The following is a 21,503-nucleotide window of genomic DNA, read 5'->3' as shown; positions in this document are numbered from 1 at the left end:
GAGAATTAACGAACTAAACTTTCAAGAATGGGGGTCAAGGGAGAAATATCACATTTATGTGCACCCCAGCAAATTCAGGTAACAAAAAAGACAAATTGCAAAAATAAGATTATTATAAAATCATTCTGTGGTGGAAAAAGTACTCCGATCCGAAACTACAGTAAAAGTAATAATTCAACAGTATATAAATTATCAGTTACTACCACTAAATTTAAAATGTTATTTATTTTTTAAAAGTGGTCATTATGCAGAATGCCCTATTTCAGAAAAATATAAATTACATTTATGGATTATAATTATTGATGCATTAAAGTGTACAAAATGTATATATAAATACTTGGTAGACTACATTTTGTATTAAGAAATTTAATTTGTAAAATAACTAAAACTGCCAGATAAATGTAGGGAAGTAAAGAGATGTAGTGCAGCAAAGTATAAAGTAGCATACAATTTTAATACTCAAAGTACAAGTACCTCATAACTGTACTTAAAGACAGAACATGAGAAAATTTACAGTTACTTTCAACCACTAAAATTATTATTAGAATTATAAATAAAAAAGGTGAAATAACTCATTATTTGGATAAGGCAACAACAAAACTACACTCAATCCAAAATTAAGAGGTATGAACGGTAAGAAGAAGGGTAACTAACAGCAAAAATAAGAACGAGATACAGCAATCTTAAAGTAGACAGTTCATAATGGTAAAATAACATGAAGTCACCACAGACTATAAGTAATGACACAATGGGGCATTTTGTAGTATAAAGTATAAATACTTCTCTGTCTTCTCTGTGTAAAGGTGCAATTTTGAGCGATGAACTAAGACCTTGAGACCTGCAGTCATGGAAAAAATTATTAGACCACCCTTGTTTTCTTTAATGTCTTGTTAATTTTAACGCCTGGTACAACTAAAGGTACATTTGTTAGGACAAATATAATGATAACAACAAAATAGCTCATAAGAGTTTATTTTAAGAAAGATATCTAGCCATTTTTCATGTTTTTTTAATAATGATTTGGGTTTTATCAAGAAAACTATGGAAAATGTCAATCAGCTCTTAATTAAACTATTTTGAGGTATTTTTGTTGTTATCATTATATTTGTCCAAACAAATGTACCTTTAGTTGTACCAGGCATTAAAATTAACAAGAAAAATTGGGTACCATTACACATGCCCTATAGTCATACCCAAAGATTCAGACATCTTGGAAAAGGGATCATGAGATTATCACAGATGTCATAAGAGTGGATTTTGAGTTCTGCGTTCAGTTTTTTTAAAACTGGTTGTTAGTTTGGTCTTGTAAAAAAAAAAACTCACTAAAAACTCAATAAAAGTTGAATCATAAAACAAATTAACAATACATTTAAGAAAAAAAATGGCCTAATACATTTTTCCATTACTGTATATTGTATATATTGTTACTAATTTTGTATTTCTTATTGTTTATAGTGGGGTTTTTTGTCTTGCTAAAATTGTAAATACATTTGTATTTCTTGTTAATGTTGCTTGTTTCTATTTATTGCTATTTCATTGATGCTTCTTTCTATAGACTTTTTGCTGCTTATAACTGTAAAATTCCCCGTTGTGGGACCAATAAAGGAATATCTCATCTTATCCTAAGAAAAAAGGCAAGTAGAGCCAAGTGGATAATGGACGAAATGGCTTTGTATGGACATTGATGAGGACTACCCATGAGGACTACAACCAGAAGGAGGCAGTAATGCGATGTAAATAGCTGCAAACTGCCGTAAAAATTCAGAGAAGAAGAGGAAGAACCTGTAGCAAAGTAGCCGCTGAGAGGAAACAATAATATCCAGATTAAGATTGGGTCATACAGCATTAAACAGTACACTATTTAAAATGGGAAAACACAATTCGGGAAGATGTCAATATTGTAATGAAGAAGAAAATTTAGAACGTGATGCTTTATTGTCAGAAGTATGATCAGGAGAGAAGGGAACTGATATTGAACCTTAAAGGAATTAAGTTGAACTTTGATTTACGGGATCTTTTACAAAGAAGTTCAGAGGAGAAATGTTTTTCCTTTTTGTTACAGTATCTTAGGAGAACAAGATTAATAGAGAGAATATAATTTATGTACTTTCTCTCTTTTTTTTTTTTTTAATTAATTAATTTATTTTTATTATTATTATTTTATTATTATTTAGTTAAACTCAGGAATGTGTAAAATCCCGGTCCACACTCCATATCAGTAGGTGGCGGTAATACACCAAAAAGTTGTTTGTCAACCGCCATAAAACAACACGAAGAAGAAGAAGAACCTGTAGCAAAGTAGCCGCTGGCTTCTCCTTAATACATCCATGAAAGTAGTTAGCAAAGCTAACACCAGCGAGCTAACGTCGCATCAGCCAACACGACATGCACAGCGGTAACAGCTAAAGTCTTACACGGTAAGGGTAAGCGTCACGAAAATATAATCCTGTTTTAATGTCACAGAGACGACGAGATGCTGACATGGTTAAAAACGATAGTAAGCATCGTGTTGGACGTGTCAGGCTGTCTGACAGCTTCCTGTTGTGTAGCTAGCATCAAGCTTAGTGACGGACTGTTTAAGGAGCTTTGGTGCTCCCAGTTGACTTCTGGTTCCTCGAAATGCCTCACCGTGTACTTAAGATGTGTTTACCTGACCTCCCGTTAAATATCTGCTGCGTTAAAACGACTGTTCTCGGTAGTGAGCGGTGTTTTCTCAGTCTTTGAGAGTTGCCATTACAGTGCACTAACGTTTACGGTTAGCTAACGTTAACCCTATAAAGCCAAGTGTATCATATTAGATACAGTCATTTTTGAGACCTCTACATCATCAAAAACCTGATGTATACATGTGTTGAAGATAAACAAACTGAGCAACAAATTGCACAAAAATATCAGATGTAGCAAAAATGATATGCAGGTTCCACGAATGGATCAGTCATTGCTGCATTAAAAAACTTCATATCTGCAGATGTATGATGCTGTGTTATATGGAAAAAATATGTATTTTGCATGTTTGAGGAAAAAGGAAAAGTCAAAGTCTTAATAGGTTAAAAATGTTAGGTTTTATATGTTTTTGTTAGTTCGAGAAAAACAAACTGTGAGCAACAAATTGCACAAAAAGACCTGATGTATCAAATATGATACAAATTAGAATTCATATATGCAATTTATTTATTTTTTTAAAATTCGTCAGCAGGTTAATAAGCACTCAGTTTTTAAAAAAATTGAATTTTCTGGCAATTATTTCATGGTTCAGGCTTTATAGGGTTAAACAGGTTATTAGGAGTCATGTCACCCCTGAACCCAGTGGCGGTTCTAGACCAATTTTACTGTGGGGGCCAAGGAGGGGCCAGTGTTTAATCAGAGGGGCACATTAGCACATGAAAAAATGGCAAAGATGATATTTAAGCATTCAAAATCTTTGAATGTCTTGAAAAAGACACAAAATGACCAAAAAAAGACACAAAATGACCAAAAAAAGACACAAAATAACTAAAACAGACACAAAAAGACACATAAATGACACCAATGACAAAAAAGACACAAAATGACAAAAAAAAAGACACAAAATGACCAAAAAAGACACAAAATGACCAAAAAAAGACACAAAATAACTAAAACAGACACAAAAATACACATAAATGACACCAATGACCAAAAAAGACACAAAATGACCAAAAAAAGACACAAAATAACTAAAACAGACACAAAAAGACACATAAATGACACCAATGACAAAAAAGACACAAAATGACAACAAAAAAAAAGACACAAAATGACTTACTAAGACTAAAAAATGGACAAAATAGCCCTATAAGACTCCATAGAGTTAAACTATTATACAATGTACACATTCTGGGTTTCTTTTGTGTGCAATGAGATATTGTTTGAACAAAAAAAAAGGTTAGAATTGTTACATTGTTCATTGTTATACATTGACCATTTCATTATTAATTTGACACAGGGGCCACAGCAGGGGCCAAAGGCTTCTTCACAGGGGCAGTGGCCCCTGTAGGCCCCTGTGTAGAACCGCCACTGCCTGAACCGTTTGTCATTATAGTCCGGCGGCTTAGGACCAGATTTGGGAAGAAAGGGGACACGTCGGACAAAAGCACCAAATTTTTTCCACATGCTCTCTATCACTATAGGTTTCAATTTTTGGTAGGAGCCAATTCATCAAGATTGCAGATCGGAGATGGCAGCAATATAAAATCTATGAGAACCAGTATATCTTCTAAGGTCAATCTTAGTGTCAAAATATACATTTTCTGGGTCAAAGAATAATTTAAAGCTACTGAGAATATCACTAGATGATCAAATAGATATGTTCATTTTGGCCATGTATTTACATAATTATTAGATTCCAAACATTTTCAGCTCAGGATTCTCTGCTGCAGCACTTGAAGCGAGTTGCCTACCAGTCTGGGTGAAAATGAACATTTCTATTTGATCAAATAATCATCTAGTGATATTCTCAACAGCTTTAAATGATTCCTTGACCCAGAAAATGTAGATTTTGACACCAAGATTGACCTTCTGAGTGGCTTGGAAGATGTATTGGTTCTCATAGACTTTATATGGGTGCCATCTCGGATCGGCCATCTTGATGAAGTGGCTCCTACCAAAAATTGAAATCTATGGTCATAGAGAGAACGTGGAAAAAATGTGGTGCTTTTGTCCAGCGTGTCCCCTTTATTTAGCTAAGCCGCCTGACTATTATGTCCACGTCAACAATTAATCTAAGAAGCAAACTATCATTGTGAGATTATAGAAACAGAGCTCAGTGTTTAATAATCCCCGATTCATGTTTCGGGGGATTCGACAGATTTACCTTACGTTGTCAAATGTGGACCGTTCACATAATGTTAACGGTAAAACGTAAATGTAACTAAATGCAACCAACATTGGTAGGTTAGATTCTATGGATCGATGTCATGTTTTTAGTTTAAATATAATCAAGGTTCATACACTTTTTCAGTGATCAAATTCACGCACTTTTCAAGGACTTTCAAGCTCCATTTTCAAACCTCACAACGGTTGTAAATTACATGTTTTAGATGAGTATTTACATGCTAAAAGGGGTAATTTAACTCAACCATACCAACAGCGATGGTATTACGCTTTTAACAACCAAAAGTACAGTTTGCTAATCTCAATATTCAATTGAGTATTTTTTCCATTGAACATGTGATTATCTATAGTCAGATTGCACGAGAAATACAGTAAGAATGTCAAGCATTTTTAAGCACTTTATCCAAAATCCAAGCACTTTTCAAACCTTGAAAATACAACATTAAAATTTAAGCATTTTCAAGGATTTCAAGCATCCATATGAACCCTGTGTAATCATCAGAAAACATACATTCCTTATAACTAATTATGAGTAAATTTATATCATATTAGCAATGACCTTATGAATCTACAGGTGTTGACATAAACAAGGCAATTTACTCTGATGCTAGTGTTATACTACTGGTGGAAATTATCATTACTAAATCATCATTCTAATTTTCAATTAATAAATATAATAAAGTGTTTGTGGTGTTTTTGTTGTTTGTTGTTGTTTTTTTGCAAGGATCTATACATCTGCATTAAACAGACTGAACAGTAGCAGTTTACATCAATGTTAATATTGATTTAGTTGTTTGTTTGTTTTTTCTTCAGGCTATAACTTCACCCACACGCTGTTGTTATGTCGGAGCCCAAGCCCCCTACTCCAACCCCTGGAGACACTTACAAGGGTTGGCTCTTCAAATGGACTAACTACATTAAAGGTTACCAGAGACGCTGGTTCGTTCTGAGCAATGGGTTGCTCTCTTACTACAGGTAAGTTTCATATGTTGACTAAATGTGTAATTACATGTAATGAATTTAAAGGGTTTTCCCTGGCTCAACAGGAAGCCAAGGTGGTACCTAAGGGAGGGGGCATGAAACACAAGGGGTATATGTTGAGTTTAACATAGCTGTGGGTGACATAATACATTCATAGTAACTTAAGGTTAGTATTTTTTAAATTTAGCTTCAGCTAATTGGCCAATTGAATAATTATTGCATTCAAATTGGGGGTGAAATAGCACCATGTATGCACAAATTTAAGCAAATGTACAGTTGCTTTACCAGAAATTTTTTTTATTTCTTCACCAATCGGGAATTCAGATATTCTGTATTTGACCGCCCTTTATTCTGTTTGTCTCCAGGACCCAGGCAGAGATGGGTCACACATGCCGAGGCACTATCAACTTGGCCACTGCCAATATTGCTGTGGAGGACTCGTGCAATTTTGTCATTTCCAACGGAGGTGCGCAGACCTACCACTTGAAGGCCAGCTCAGAAGTAGAGCGCCAGCGATGGATCACTGCTCTGGAGCTCGCCAAGGCAAAGGCCGTTCACATGCAGGCTGAATCTGGTGAGAGGGAATACAAATGTTGGAGAATGCAAGATACAGAATATGAAAATGAAAATGCCAAGAAAACGGCTTATATAGCAGTACCTCTGTGAGGCAGACATTTATTTAATTATCTCTGTTAAAAGCATCTTTTCCATTATATGTATTTGTCTTTGTTCATTTTATTTCCCCCTTTCTCCCTTAGATGATTCGGGTGACGATTGTTCTGCAGTGCCCCCCAACTCAGGACAAGGCGGGGGCTGCCGTAATTTAGAAATCCAATCCACATTACGCACACTCAGCAGCAAGGTGGAGGACCTCAACACCTGCAATGATCTCATTGTCAAACACGGGTCTGCCCTCCAAAGGTATCAATTATCAGACTAAGCAGATCGATAAAAAAAAAAAGTTTTATCTTTGCCTATGTTGTTTGCCTATTTCATTTGTTCCTTAAATCATGAATCTATTTCACACACACAGATCTTTGTCAGAACTGGAGGTGCTTCGTACCGGAGGGGAAATGGGGGAAAAGATGAGACAAGTGACAGAAAGAGCCACACTTTTCAGGATCACCTCTAATGCCATGATCAATGTAAGTCACTGAAGGGTTTATTGCTGAGGAAAAAATGTTGTTGATTCTCTTGCTGAAATGTTGTTCTTGTTTTTGTATTTTCCCCAAGGCATGCAGAGACTTCCTCTCCTTGGCTCAGAACCACAGTAAGCGCTGGCAGAAGGCCTTACAGGTTGAAAGAGACCAGCGGATACGGCTGGAGGAGACTCTGGAGCAGCTGGCCAAACAGCACAATCACTTAGAAAGAGCTTTCAGAGGAGCTACAGTTCTCCCTCCTTCATTCAGCAATACAGCCTTAAGCAACAAAGGTAAAGCTCTAAACCCAAACTGAACTGGTGTTGTTGATGTGACTCAAAGTATGATTGCTATGCTATGTGCCTGTGCCAAATCAACTAAGACTGCGTTCAGACTGCAGGCGAATCTGATTCAAATCAGATTCCTACTCAAATCCAATTTTTAGGGCTGACTGTCCACACTGTTTTTAGCAAGTGTCCAAATCGGATATGGCTCTGTTCAGACTGGGCCACATTATTGACTGATCTGACAGGTTGCTATAGTAACAGCGTCAGAGCGTCTGACGCCGTTACGACGTCAGACGTCATATAATTGCGACAGCGACAAGAACAACAACAAACATGATTGAGGCAGGTCACCTCAGTATATTGGCCTTATCACTGTCCAGTAGAGGTGTAGAACATCTCAGACGCACCAGGGGAGAAACCGGGCGGATGGACGCCCCCGTCGGGCCCGTATGAGTCGCGCGCGGCTGCCGGTGGACACCTCGTCTCGGCGCTGCCGGCGCTACGCGTGCTGCGTAGAGTGACGTCACGAACAGTCAAAACCGATCTGAGTGTTTGGAGGTTCAGACTGAGACGCATCTGTCCAAATGCGATCTGAAACTACCTCCCGAAGGTGGTTTCGATCCGGTCTGCAAAAATCGGATTTCATGTGATTTGTGACTGTTCAGACTTCAAAAGAGCCATCCAGTTCCAATCTGGATGGGCTAAAAATCGGATTTTGGCTGGCAGTCTGAACGAGGCCTAAGGGTGGTTGAGCCATAAGCCATTTATTCTTCCACCATTTCTCTCTGTACCTTAGGTAATGCTTCAGGAAAAGGTGATGCCAGTGACGAGGATGATGACAATGAGTTCTTTGATGCTATGGAAGATCCAGCAGAGTTTATCACAGTCCCTGCTGACCCCAAGTATCACAGGTTATTAACTGTCTGTCTTATTTCAGAATTCACTAATTTTATTTCTTAAAATGAACTTTTTTTGTTTTGTATCATTTTTCTCTCCTCATGTATTGTTTTGTTTTTAATTTTCTTCCTTCTTGTTTATCTGTCCATCAGGAGATCTGGCAGCAACGTTAGTGGTCTCAGCAGTGAGACTGGGATGGACGATCAGTCTGTAAATGTGCGTTAACTTTGTTTTTTTTAAAAGCAAGTTTTAATTTGTATTGACTTGTAAACACTCCACAGTCTCCCAACCCTTAAGGCTGTTTTCCTTCTCTTCTTCCAGTTTGACGAACTGTCTTTGGCATCCAACCCAGAGTCTCCACAGCCCCTTGAGCTTGAGCCAGTTAGACAAAGACGGACTCGTATCCCTGACAAGCCAAACTATTACCTCAATCTGTGGAGCATCATGAAGAACTGCATCGGAAAGGAGCTTTCAAAGATACCAATGCCTGTAAGTAGCAAGTATTCATGTTGGTAGCCAAGTGACTTTTAGTTCTGAGAATAATCAGAAGTACAGCCCCGAGTTCAAAGAAGTTGGGACGCTGTGTAAAACGTAAATAAAAAAAGAATGCATCAAATTCAGAAATCTAATTTTACTCAACACAAGTTTATTAGTTTGAACATTAATCTCTTCAAGACCCACCTATATGATATGTTATGTTAAAAATGAATAACAAACTATTACATTCCTTTTTTATTTACATTTTAGACTGTGTCCCAACTTTTTGGGAATGGGGGTTGTAATCAGACTTCTTTTCTTTGTGACTTTGTATCTGTTAGGTGAATTTCAACGAGCCCCTCTCAATGCTGCAACGTCTATCTGAAGACCTGGAGTACTACGAGCTGCTGGATAAGGCTGCTAAATGTCAGAGCTCTCTGGAGCAGATGTGCTACGTGGCTGCCTTCACAGTCTCTTCCTACTCCACCACTGTCCACCGTACAGGAAAACCCTTCAATCCTCTGCTGGGAGAAACCTTCGAGCTTGATCGGCTGAGAGATTGTGGCTACCGTTCCCTCTGTGAACAGGTATGTTTTCCAACAAAGGATACCTTTAAGCCATTGCATATATATAAACTTTATTACAGGCTCTAGACCAGGGGTCTCAAACTCATATTACCTGGGGGCCGCTGGAGGCAGTATCAAAATGACCCAAAAAAGACACAAAATGACAGAAAAAAACAAAATTACTTAAAAAAGACACAGAATGACCAAAAAGTCACTAAATTACTTAAAAAAGACACAAAATGACCAAAAAATACACATAATTACTAAAAAAAGACACAAAATTACCCAAAAAAGACACAGAATTACAAAAAAAGTCACTAAATTACTTAAAAAAAGACACAAAATGACAAAAAAATACACAGAATTACAAAAAAAAGTATAAAAAAAAGACACAAAATGACCCAGAGAAGACACAAAATTACTAAAAAAGACACAAAATTACAAAATAAAGTAATTAAAGGGACCTTCCACACACAACACAGTAAAGTGCCATTCATATAAAACTCACATTAAACTTTCATATCAAGGTGAGGGCCACAAAATATCGTCACGAGGGCCGCAATTGGCCCGCGGGCCGCCAGTTTGAGACCCCTGCTCTAGACCCAATAGCAAGACATACAACATACAAAAAACTACAGATACATAAACACATTCAAACATACTCTTATTCATGAGAGTTTTAAAAGGCACCCATACCAATTTTTCCACAGATATGATTGATACCTGACCGAGCTGCACTTGGGACTTGTGAGCATCATTATAATACAGTTTTGTGACTCATCAAGTCGAGACATACATTTAAACATCAGGTTCCTCAAGAGAGCCTGTAAAGTGCTGAGCCCTGAGTCACAAAAGAGCTTACTAGCATTGCTCCTCCTGGGCTTTTTCACTAGTATCCTCAGACAGTCATTGTATGCTACCTGAAGTGTAGCGGACCCATAATGGGGCTGCATACATAGGGGTGCAGTAAGCACGAAACTACTTTCACATCATCAGAACAGTAGTGGAATTTCCTGACTAACATGTTTGCTTGGACATGCAACATTCTTCTCTGCCTGTACATGTCAGCATTATCTTCCATCTTGTCAGTGATGATGTGCCCAAGATATTTCGTACAGTTAGATACACAGAGGGATCGCCCTGACAGGTAAAACATTGGAAAGTGCAACTTCTGATCTTCCTTGGTCCTACATATCAATACAACACTCTTTTTTGCATTGCACTGTACGTCAGACTCAACCCCATACTTGAGCATATATCCAACAGCTTCTGGAACCCAACAGTGCTGGGGGACATAATAACCAAATCGTCTGCGTACATCAGATGGTTTAACAGAGTGTTCCCTATCAGACAACCTGTCTTACACTTCCCCAACTGCTTTGACAGGTTGTCCATGTATAGGTTGAACAGGGCTGGAGCATAATTGGTCAAATGTTGACTTTGCTATCTCTTCTATCACTTCTCTTCACTCTCCTCTTCTCTCAGGTGAGTCACCACCCACCTGCTGCCGCTCACCATGCCATCTCTGAAAAGGGCTGGACCCTCAGACAAGAAATTACCCTGGCAAGCAAGTTTAGAGGAAAATATCTCTCTATCATGCCTTTAGGTGAGTTTGTGCAGATCAAATACAACTTTTAAATGTTGGTTGAGGGGGTTAAAAATGAACCACTGCCTGATCTAACATTATTTCCTCTCTATTCCCAGGTTCTATCCAGTGTTTATTTGATAAGAGCGACAATCACTACTCTTGGAAGAAAGTGACTACAACAGTACACAACATCATTGTTGGAAAATTATGGATTGATCAGGTAGATTTAAAGCTGACAAACACCACTCATGACTACTTAGAATAAAAAAAAGTCATTTAAAAAGAGTTCTGCTTGTAAAATTCTCCTGAGATAAGCCCCTAAGCCTTCAACATCAAAACATTTTTCTTTTCCTTCATCCTCTTCCAGTCAGGAGAAATAGATGTTGTGAACCACAAAACAGGAGATCGCTGCCACCTCAAGTTTGCTCCCTACAGTTACTTCTCCAGAGATGTACCAAGAAAGGTGGGCTTTTTTTTCTATTGTTGTTTTTATCACATAGCACTACAGAGCCAGAGCTATATGCTTTTTTTCATAGGAAGAACACTGTACAAAAAAAGCCAGCTTATTAAGTTGAGCTTTATTTCCCCAGGTAATTTTCTAGCATTATGCAATCTTTTACAATAACTGAAAAATAAATTTTTGACTCTCAGGTAACAGGAGTAGTAACGGATAAGGACGGGAAGGCCCATTACGTGCTATCAGGAACCTGGGATGAGAAGATGGAGTTCTCTAGGATCATGCAGAGCAGTAAAGGCGAGAATGGCACAGAAGGCAAACAGAGGACTGTCTATCAGACCCTCAAAGCCAAAGACATCTGGAAGAAGAACCCTTTACCGTAAGTTTTGGTAGTTGAGAAATCGAGAAATTTGAAAGTGCTCGTAAACCAATGGAGTTTGTAAATTGGTGTGGCTTTTTAGGCCCCGTTCACACAAGGACGGTCTGAACAGAAGACGCAAAAGTGGCGTCGCGTCTTCACTTTTTATTCCACGTTTAGACGAGCATTTTCGGGAGGAAATCTGTGTGCATACGGTGACGCAAAAGTGTGTGAAATTCGATTGTATGTATGCCAGGCGGCATCACTTAAAGCGATAAGAGCATCTTTGGGCATGCAGAAGTTTTCACGCGACACATTTTCATCAGCTACTCCTTCCACAAAGTTCTCCACCATCACTAGATCTCCCAGGTCTCGTTCACAGCCGTCTGGCTCGCCTCCGACAAATTGGTGCATCCAAAATGTTATAGAGGTAATTCCAGATCCTTCTCTGTTCACTAATACTATCTGTACATATCCTGGACATTTGGTGGATGCATTTACTGGAGCATGTATGTGACGTAAACACATACGTGACGTGAGCAGATCTGAGCAGAGTTTTGCGTCTTGGCAGTGTAGACGGACACGCTACGGCGGAGCGTATTTAACTTTTCCACTTTGGAGGGTGGTTTCAGATTTTTGCGTCTTTAAGCCCCAAAAACGCAGTCACCGTCTAAACGAAAGGCACTTCCGATAAAATATTTTGTTGTTTTTACCCGCAAGCGTCCTCGTGTAAACCTTAGGCCTTAGTCTGATTTTTTTTATGGTGCTGTCTTTACAGAGACGGAGCAGAGAACATGTACTTCTTCTCCTCACTGGCCTTGACGCTCAATGAATCTGAAGAGGGAGTGGCGCCAACTGACAGTCGACGACGTCCTGATCAGCGGCTGATGGAGGACGGCCGATGGGACGAAGCTAACGCAGAAAAACAGAGGCTAGAAGAGAAACAGCGCACTGTCCGCCGGGAGCGCGAGAGGGAGGCTGTTAAAGCAGCCAGCTCACCAGAGGAAGGTAAAGGTTTTGATTCCATCTGTTTGTTTTGTGTTTGTGTCCAATGTTTTTATGTCCATTCATTTTTTTGTCAACTTTGTCTTGGAACACTTTGTCTGCCTGTCTCTGTCTCAACCCTAAGCTGTCACTGAGGATTCAATCAATGATTCACCCTTGAAAAGCAAGTACTCTTCTCTTAGTCCTGTCCCACACTTGATCTTTGCTATATACACTACTGGTCAAAAGTTTTAGAACACACCAACTTTTCCAGAATTTAATTGAAAATGATGCAGTTTAATGTCTCAGTGTACTCTGAAATTAATGCACATTTGCAACATTTAAAATTCTTTATTGAGCATGATAGTGTTTTGAAAGTAAAAAAAAAGATTCAAAATCACATTTTATGTTGGACTAAAGGACTAAAAAAAGACACTAAATGACCAAAAAAAGACACAAAATTACAAAATGGACACAAAATGACCAAAAAAAGACACAAAAAGACAAAATGACTTACAAAGACATGAAAAGAATTCAAAAATGGACAAAATAGCCCAAGACTCCATAGAGTTAAGTTGTTAACCCATTTCTTGTTCCCTGAAAAAAGGCCTATTTGTATAATTCTGAAATGTACATTATCTTTCAGTTTTGATTAAGCTTACCTTTTTTTATTTACCTCTGGCAGTTCACCACTTACCTTTGTACCCTTTCAAGCTGTTCATTTGACTTGAACTGCTTGAATTTCAATAAAAAACTGGAAAAATTGGGGTGTTCTAAAACTTTTGACCGGTAGTGTATATATATATATAACTCTAGATGCAACATGTGTATTAGGTTTGTGTGTGTAACCGGAAGGTTTTAAATGTCTACATCATTCATGTTTTATCATCCCTTCATCCATTTCTGTTCCATGTAGCTGATGAAGTGGAGACTGGCACAGAAGCAAATGAGGTTTCTTATGAAAGCAAGTATCACTTTGTAGCTTAACATAATATGTTCTTTTAAAGGTGCTTTGTATAGCATTTTAACAGAGCAGTGACAAAGAAATCACCCTTATATATCCACAGCAGGCTTGTTGCCAATACTTGTGACTTCCAAGTTACTCAAACAAGTGCAGATATTTGTGGAGAAGTAACTTCTTGTCACATGCTGTGAACAAAGATGCCCAAGATTACTTACAAGATTACAAGAAGCAGACATCCGTTTTGTGGCAGCAAGTTATGTAGAAGTTAAAATTCAATATTTTTTTGTTTACAATTAATATATCCAACTCTCATTTTTATTGTGCTCAAAATGCTACACACAGTACTTCTAAAATCAAACTAAACAAGACATTTGTGTGGATTTTTGACTGTTTGAGTGGTAGGTTAACATCTTTTTTTTTTGTGCTGGTGTTAAGCTGACACAGAGGACTCTCCCCCTCATACACCTATTGCATGCAAGTAGTCTCTTACATTACATTGCATTGTCTTCCTATCAGTCATCTTCAGATCACACCCAAACCTTTATAAATTAGCATTCAAAGATTCATCCTTAATGTTTCTATTTTCAGCCCCTAATGGACCACCACTATCCCCTTATCAAAGCAAGTATTCTGGCTATGACATAACACCAATTATTTCACATCTTCTAGTAATTGAGAGTAGATTACAAACCCCTGCTGTTCACCATTTCACGTTTCCATCTTTTGCAACTCTGTCTTTCTTAGTGGAAGGTAATGAAGGTCCTCATGGAGCTCAAGTCAAAAGCAAGTAACATTAGTGTTGCTCCCCATTATCCCTGAATAGTTTTATTTAGATTTAGGTTTTAGTTACATAGATTTGTGTTTGTATCCTTTAGGAAACCTTTATAGAAGACTCTAGTATTTTGTCTGTCATTGCTCAGTATACTGTGGTCCTGGTCATTAGGACATTATTTGTAAGTCTGATTCTCTCCACATATGGCAGAGGAGCAAATTACTGACTTCATCACATATTTGATTGTGATTTGCCTCTTTTGTTTTCAGTCTGCCTAAGGTGCATCTGAAGACCAAGTGATCAGAAGCATCAAATATCACTTAGGGTGCTTTCACAACCCAAAGTTTAGTCCATTTCAATCAAACTCTGTTGCACTTAAATCCTTTTTTTACGTTTCGTTTGGTCGCTTGTGAACGCTCCAGTCGTACTCTGGTGCGAACCAAAACAACCGGTCCGAGACCACTTGCAAGAGGGGGTCTTGGTCCGTTTTTAAACGAACCATAGTATGGTTTAATTGCACTGTGAACGTAACTGATCTAATTACAGGGAATAAACCTAAACAGAGCAGATTGTTATCTACCTGCACGGGCATTTTGTGAGATGTACACAGAGCGACAGATGCAACAGGACTGGGAGAGGACGGACTTGGACTTCTGCTGAAGTCCAATGTTTGCTTGACATTTGGGCGAAGAACACATACAGGAGATGCTGAATAAAGACAAAAAAAACAATAATGTTTATAGAATTATTTGAGATCAACCGGAGAGGAAAGGATTCGTGCAGACGATAGATCAGTGCACAGCCAAGGTAAAAAAAAAAGAAGCAATATTTCATTGTGCGTTCGGCTCCATGTTGCTTTGTTTATTTCCTTGTTTACATTTCTGCCAGCTTTCCAACCAATAAGGAAAAAAAACGAGGAGTATATTTTCAGCCCTCCACCTTCGTACATACCCCTCCACAAATATCTATATTTTTTTCTTACATTTCTGAATTGTGAAAGCAAACCAGACTAAATAGAAAACGAACCAAAAGTATCAAATTTCACTTGGACTTGGGTTGTGAAAGTTCTCTTAGTCAACCATCTGAGAGCATGTTTGCTTAATGGAATGAGTCTCTTGTTTGTATGTCCTGATGTTTTCTCGACAGCCATTCCTCCAAAGGACTTCACATATGGGACATATTAATTAGTAGAGCGTCATCTACACAGTGTGTAGTGTATTGAAAGGGTAACCCTATTAACTGTTACACAGACAAAAAGCATACGGCTCTCTCTGTTGTTCACCACAGTACATTCAAGTTCAAAAAAAGACATCAAAGATGTTACATTGGAGCTCAAACTCAAACATTTCAATCATAAGTGACGTCATGAAATGAAGGAAAACTATTATTCCTGGATATAGCCTGGTCCCAAATGACTAGCTGCTAGCAAATTATGCTTGTATCCTAGCATTGCTAGTAGATGAAACTATTCTTTAATTATTATGGCAGATGTATTGCTCAGGACCAAAGGTAGCACAGTGTTTAGTGTGCAGTTGTTTGGATGAAAAGTTCTCGAGAAAGCTGCAAGCAGCAATACTAGAGGAAAGCAATCGGCCTGTTCAAACAGAAACGTTTTGAACGGGCACTGCATTAGTTGACTTAACTTAAGCATATGATGTCATGGCACGGTGGCTTTTTTTTTTATCCACACCTGGGGTCCCCCCAAAGCTTCTTCTTTGTTAAAGATTTTCTTTCTTTTCCTTCAGGCACCCATCTGGACAACTACCAAGCCATGTGGTTTGAGAAGTTTGACGACCCCGCTTCTGGAGAGACCTTGCATATCTACAAGGGTGGCTACTGGGAGGCAAAGGACAAAGGCAGCTGGGACATGTGCCCCGACATCTTCTGATCCCAGCTGAGTCCACCTGTTCTCCTCTGTGGTGATCAAACCTTACAGCTAAAGCAGCGGGCAATAAACCCTGACATCAACCCATCTTCAGTGTCCGTAGCTTCAGCTGATCAACCCACTCCGCTCCCCTTTTCCAGCAGTGATTTGCTCAGGGTTAAGGGCATCTGGACTTCACTCTCAATGTAGATGCAATGCACACTGTAGCATTGTTGTAACTTTGCAGCTAATTAGTGTTCAGGATTCCCTCTCACTGCCTCTAAAACACTTGATTCACTGCTTGTGAACTGCTCAGTCCAGGGTTCTTTGGTATAACAGCCATAGAGTTGAATTTGGCAGCAGGTTACTCTGGTAATTCGTCATGCATTTATATGCACTATTATCAAAGGCATTACTCATCCAGGTGTCCTCTTACACTACACAAGGTTTGCTTAAGCCAGGCTTAGACTACAGGAGTTTTAAAATCATTAATTTCAAGATTTGAAAATAATGATGCATCACACACTACAGGATATTAATAAGATTATAGAGTCAGAGTGACAAATGCACCACCACACCTGATTTCAAAAGCAAAAGGCTAATCTAGTCTCGATGAGAAAACTGTATGGGAGAGACAGTCAACGTGGATTGTCTATCCTTCAGCAAGAACTGGAAGTTAAATTCTAACTATCAGTAGATATAAACATTGCCTTGCTAGCTGCTAACATTAGCCTCAAGTGCTATAATGTTCACCAATGCTTGGAAAAGACATAATCTCATTCCATTGCCTATTGATTTGGCTCGTAAAAGTACTGACCATATTTTACTTCCTAAATATCAAACATGTTTGATAATCATCATGGCGCCTCCAGTGAATCTGGGAACACTTCAGGTGGTTTAAGATTGGATCTGCAAAATGCTCACATTACCAGATAATCTGTGCTGAATGTGAGTACCAGACAAGGTTCCAGACAAGATTTCTCTGCCAGTTATCAGGAGGAGGTGAATCGGTGTCAAATCGGCTAGAAACTCCTGTAGTCTGAACCTGGTTTTAGAGAGAGTGAGCTACTACCTAACATGTAGTTTGTGTTATTTTTTTATTGTGCACTCCTGATTATTACTGCTCCTGCAATGCATTTATTGCAGCTTCCGCAGCACAGCACTACTGTGAGTCCAAGTTTAATCATACCCAATGTGTTTAACAGTTAACACAGTAAATATTCACTATACATGTTTCAGATCACATCAAATGCATAGATGCATTCAGTGGTTCTGAGAAAAGAAAGAAGTAATAATTTATATGGTATTAATTTAAATGAAAGTCTGTTATGTCACTATCTATCGCCAAATGAGGTAACACAATGGTGAGCGAGTCTATGGCCCACAGATAAAAGGCCATGCAATTGCCGTATTAACATTCCCAGGAAAAGTCAATATGAGGCGAGACTGTCTGGATCTTGGGGAAGTGAGATCCAAAAGCACAACCTCCAAAGAGAATGAAATAAATCTTCAAGATTGTAACTTTAAAGAAGTAATTATTGGCTTATTTCAACAATTAACTTTGGACTGGTATAACATGAAAAGTGTAACAAATACCAAAACCTGATATAGAATTTGCCTTTAAATGTATGGTCATTTGCGGTGCTACTTTATTCCCTGAACCCCGGATGTATACTATATCCACATATTAGCCTTTTTGGTAATGTTTGCACTCCACTAATCCAATTAAAAATATTTTTTGTGTTTTTTCTTTTCCTGAAACCTCCCTGGTTAAAATATAAACAAAAACAAAACATGGTTGATAGCTATGAAGAGACATGATAGTAGTTTATTATGATTATTCTACTCTTCATATTTTTGGCTGGTATGGTATCTTCAGAATAAGTGTGGGTCTACATATGTCTTTACAGATAAAAGAAGTTGGGGTTTTTTTTGCCTTTTTTCACTATAAAAATTTACCATGTCATTTTTTTTCTATTCATTTTTTATTGAGTAAAAATAATGGCATTTCTGTGTGGCGCACACACAAGTTTATTGTAATATGTTCTTTATATAATATACCATATTGGATACTATGAATTGAAGAAGCAGTACCAAATTTATGTCAGTACCAATGAAAATCTGAGGTATAAAAATACCATTGGCTCTATTGCCAGCAGCCCTGTCTTTCTGTTTGTTTGTCTCCTGTATTTTTTTCCTTCAAAAAATAATTTTTAAAGAGTAACTTAAGACGAAATCCACTTTTTAGAGTTAGAAAATGAAATGTACAGTCACTGTATTACACTAAATTGACCTTGTTTTCATCCTTCAGTTTCACAATTACCATTCAGTTTAGTTTGGGTTTTTTTTATCAAAAAAATCCCGCAAATCTGTCCTGAAGACCCCCAAAAGCTGGTGAAAAATCATGTTTTGTGGAATACTGTGCCCTCGAACTACAAGGCAACAGCATGTTCCCCTGGGACATATAGGATGGGCAACTGATGCATTTTTTAAATTTGTGAAAGGGGGCCTGCTCCAGCTAAAACAGAATGTTAAGTTGCTATTAAAAGAGCTGTTGACCAGCAATGGGATTGTTGGTGAGATTTGTCTTAAACGTAAAGATAAGTCAAAGATTTCCACCCAAGTACACAGAATTCAGACTTGTACTATTCACGCTAAAGTTTATGTTGTCACTAATACTTACCCTACTACAACCATTTAAATATTTATTTCAAAGTAAATATTGAGGCACACCATTTGAACAGTTAAGATTAATTTAAGAGCAGCAGCGCTGAACTGTGTTTCTGCTGGCTTGATGATTAGTTAAGTGAAGGAAAATGAAATCTGAGGCAAGTGTTTTTTTTGTCTTCCTGGCTTCCTTCAAACTTACTGATCATAGCTTTAATGTTGATGTAGGTTATTTTAGTCGTCGTGTGTTGTTGTGTGATTGTACTTTTCTAACAGACAGCAATAAGAGTGCCTCAGTGCGTATACATGTGGCACAAAGTGAAATGTGTGAAGCGAGATCGCTGAAACTGCAAAAACTAAATTCTGTCGTATTTGTCCCTGTTGTTGTTTGTCTTATGAGTGGAAGGATTGTGTGGTTGATGAAAAAAAACTAAATTTCATTTTATATTCAAGTGTACTTAAAGAAGAACACTGAAAATGAAGATCACAAAACATAATGTTGCAAATATTTCTGTGTAAATATATTAAATATTAAAGTTATTGTGATATTAACTGGTTATATTGATAGAGAATCTAATGGCAGTGATGCACTTTTTTGCTTTTCCCCCTTTTATCCTTGTTTTTTACTCAGAACTGGATGCATTTTCATTGTCTGACCTAAGTGTACCATGAGTCGCCCTCTACCAGCTAGGCTAGCTTTGTTTAGATCTGAACTTTACTTGTCTTAAATTACACATTTTACAGGTTTCTGTCCGTTCTGTCTTTTTCAACATATATATAACACTGATTTTGATTGATTTTTAGCCATGACTCTTGATGGTGTAATCATAACATTTCATGCCTGTTTTTAACTGTTTTTCCCCCTGAAATTTCTACCTTTTTCATCCCTTTCACTGTTTTCAGCTAATATTGTTTTTGCTCTGCACTGTGGAAATTGGCACTGTATACATGCCACTAAGCGCAGGTGTTCTTGCACCTAACGTACAGTACATTACTTATCATGCCCTATATGATCATTTTGTTGTTGGCTACTGATGAGTTTGTTTTGAAAACATTTCCTAAGTCATGTTCAGTAATTGCAAACATATGTACATTTGTTAAAATATATATACGTATGGATTCACTCACTGAGCATACTTTTCACCTTTTCTGTCCTTCAATGCAGTTTTTTTTTTTCTTTAGCAAGATTGTGTTAGAGGTTGATAATATTAAAGTCTGAATGAAGATAAAGTGCATATCTTTGGTGTTTTTTTAATATATTTTATTTTAGAAATGTACAGCTTCATCTGTGTGGTTAAATCTGTGTTGAGTCATATTCTGTAGCTCAGTGGTTCCCAAATGGTGTGCGTTAGACAAGATATTAAAAATTAAATTAAAATATTAATCAATTAAAATAAAGGAATTTTGTGACAACCATACACTATTAATGCAGTATGACTCACAGCAGCATTGCCAAAATGAGTCCCTGCTACTGGTAGCAGGAGATCATCATGTCCCCATACTTAAATGTAATAATTACAATTTTGATGATGTCAAGCAGTCATAGGTTGTTAGTTTAGCAGTGCGCGGACCACAGTCGACATCACCTACACCTGCTGAAACAACTTATCATTGAATTTTAGCCACAAAACCACTGAATCAGCAGTTTAGGTTAAAAAAAAATCATAGTCGGGCTTTATAAAAGACAGTTTAAACAGTACATAAATGTACGTAAATGCTGGAAGTGACATAGTTGCCGTGAGGCACAGAAGTTCAGTGATGTTTTAACCACATCGTTTACATTTTTTTTTATTTTTTACATTGGACACAAACCCTGTTCTACTGGGTGAATGTCCAGGGTCTGTACCTCCCCGACCCCCCTAGCTGGCTACTTTTCCCCACTGACTGGCTACTCCATGTCCAGGTGGAAAACCCTGATTATTGGAGTGTGATACATCAATGGGTAACGCTTTATAATAAGGTCCTTAATAACCCTTAATTAACAAGTAATAAGGCATTGTTCTCGCTTTAGATCCGGTAGTTGCAAAAAGCATAGTTAACTTATAGTTAACTTATAATAGATGAGCAATAAAGTATATTTTAATATCAAGAAGCAAACAAAATAAGATTAATAAAGGCATGGCAAAGACATAATGGGTGGGTCATGGGTGTTTGTAATGCCATTATTCACTTATATAAGCTTATAAACACAATAATGTTAATAAGCATCTTGTAAGGACTTACAAGGGCCTTATTACTTGTTAATTAATGGTTATTACAAGGACCTTAATATAAAGCGTTACCCATCAATGTAAAGAAAATAAACATTTGATAACACGTGTAACAAAAGGAATTTTGCACTGATATGAATACAGGTGTGCCTTGAGATGTTGGCTTGGTCTTTGGTTTGCCACAAACCAACCTTTTTGTTTGGCACAAAAAGTTGAATTCACAAAGAAAATCCTATCCATGTACTAGGAGAAAAAAAACTACAATTAAACTTAAACTGAAGTAGCCAAATGGACTTCAGTCATACTTAATTTTATTCACATCTGTAGCATAAAAAAAAGCCCTTGATGAAACCAAAATTATCAGCTAACATTACTGTCAGTTGTAACACTAATTGCCATTAGAAAATGTATTCAAATCCTTTACGTAAGTGGTTCTCAAGA

At 37.6% G+C, this 21,503-nt stretch overlaps 2 protein-coding genes across 4 annotated transcripts in view; one reads left to right on the top strand and one right to left on the bottom strand.

The window, feature by feature from the left end:
- pcm1 (pericentriolar material 1) overlaps positions 1-21,503 on the bottom strand; it is an 88,629-nt gene that overhangs the window by 28,864 nt on the left and 38,262 nt on the right. For both annotated transcript variants that reach the window (XM_059342660.1, XM_059342644.1), the window contains exon 3: positions 6,313-6,403. The gene's annotated coding sequence lies outside the window, so the exon portion shown is untranslated. The remainder of the gene's footprint in view (positions 1-6,312; positions 6,404-21,503) is intronic.
- On the top strand, positions 2,280-20,082 carry LOC131978941 (oxysterol-binding protein 1-like). Of its 2 annotated transcripts, XM_059342785.1 has the most exons (17): positions 2,280-2,417; positions 5,665-5,826; positions 6,198-6,406; positions 6,591-6,753; positions 6,866-6,977; positions 7,066-7,264; positions 8,055-8,169; positions 8,308-8,371; positions 8,477-8,644; positions 8,974-9,219; positions 10,684-10,804; positions 10,903-11,006; positions 11,154-11,249; positions 11,438-11,622; positions 12,380-12,609; positions 12,731-12,769; positions 16,067-20,082. In XM_059342785.1, the coding sequence occupies exons 2-17, from the start codon at positions 5,693-5,695 to the stop codon at positions 16,207-16,209; spliced, it is 2,328 nt and encodes a 775-aa protein (XP_059198768.1). In that variant the 5' UTR covers positions 2,280-2,417; positions 5,665-5,692; the 3' UTR covers positions 16,210-20,082. The 2 variants fall into 2 exon arrangements, with proteins under 2 accessions (XP_059198768.1, XP_059198776.1); XM_059342793.1 differs by lacking the exon at positions 12,731-12,769.

Source organism: Centropristis striata, chromosome 1 (assembly GCF_030273125.1).
Source record: "Centropristis striata isolate RG_2023a ecotype Rhode Island chromosome 1, C.striata_1.0, whole genome shotgun sequence".
Taxonomy (NCBI): Eukaryota; Metazoa; Chordata; class Actinopteri; order Perciformes; family Serranidae; genus Centropristis; species Centropristis striata.
Note: the sequence above shows the minus strand (reverse complement) of the source record. Positions and strands in the feature narration are given on the sequence as shown.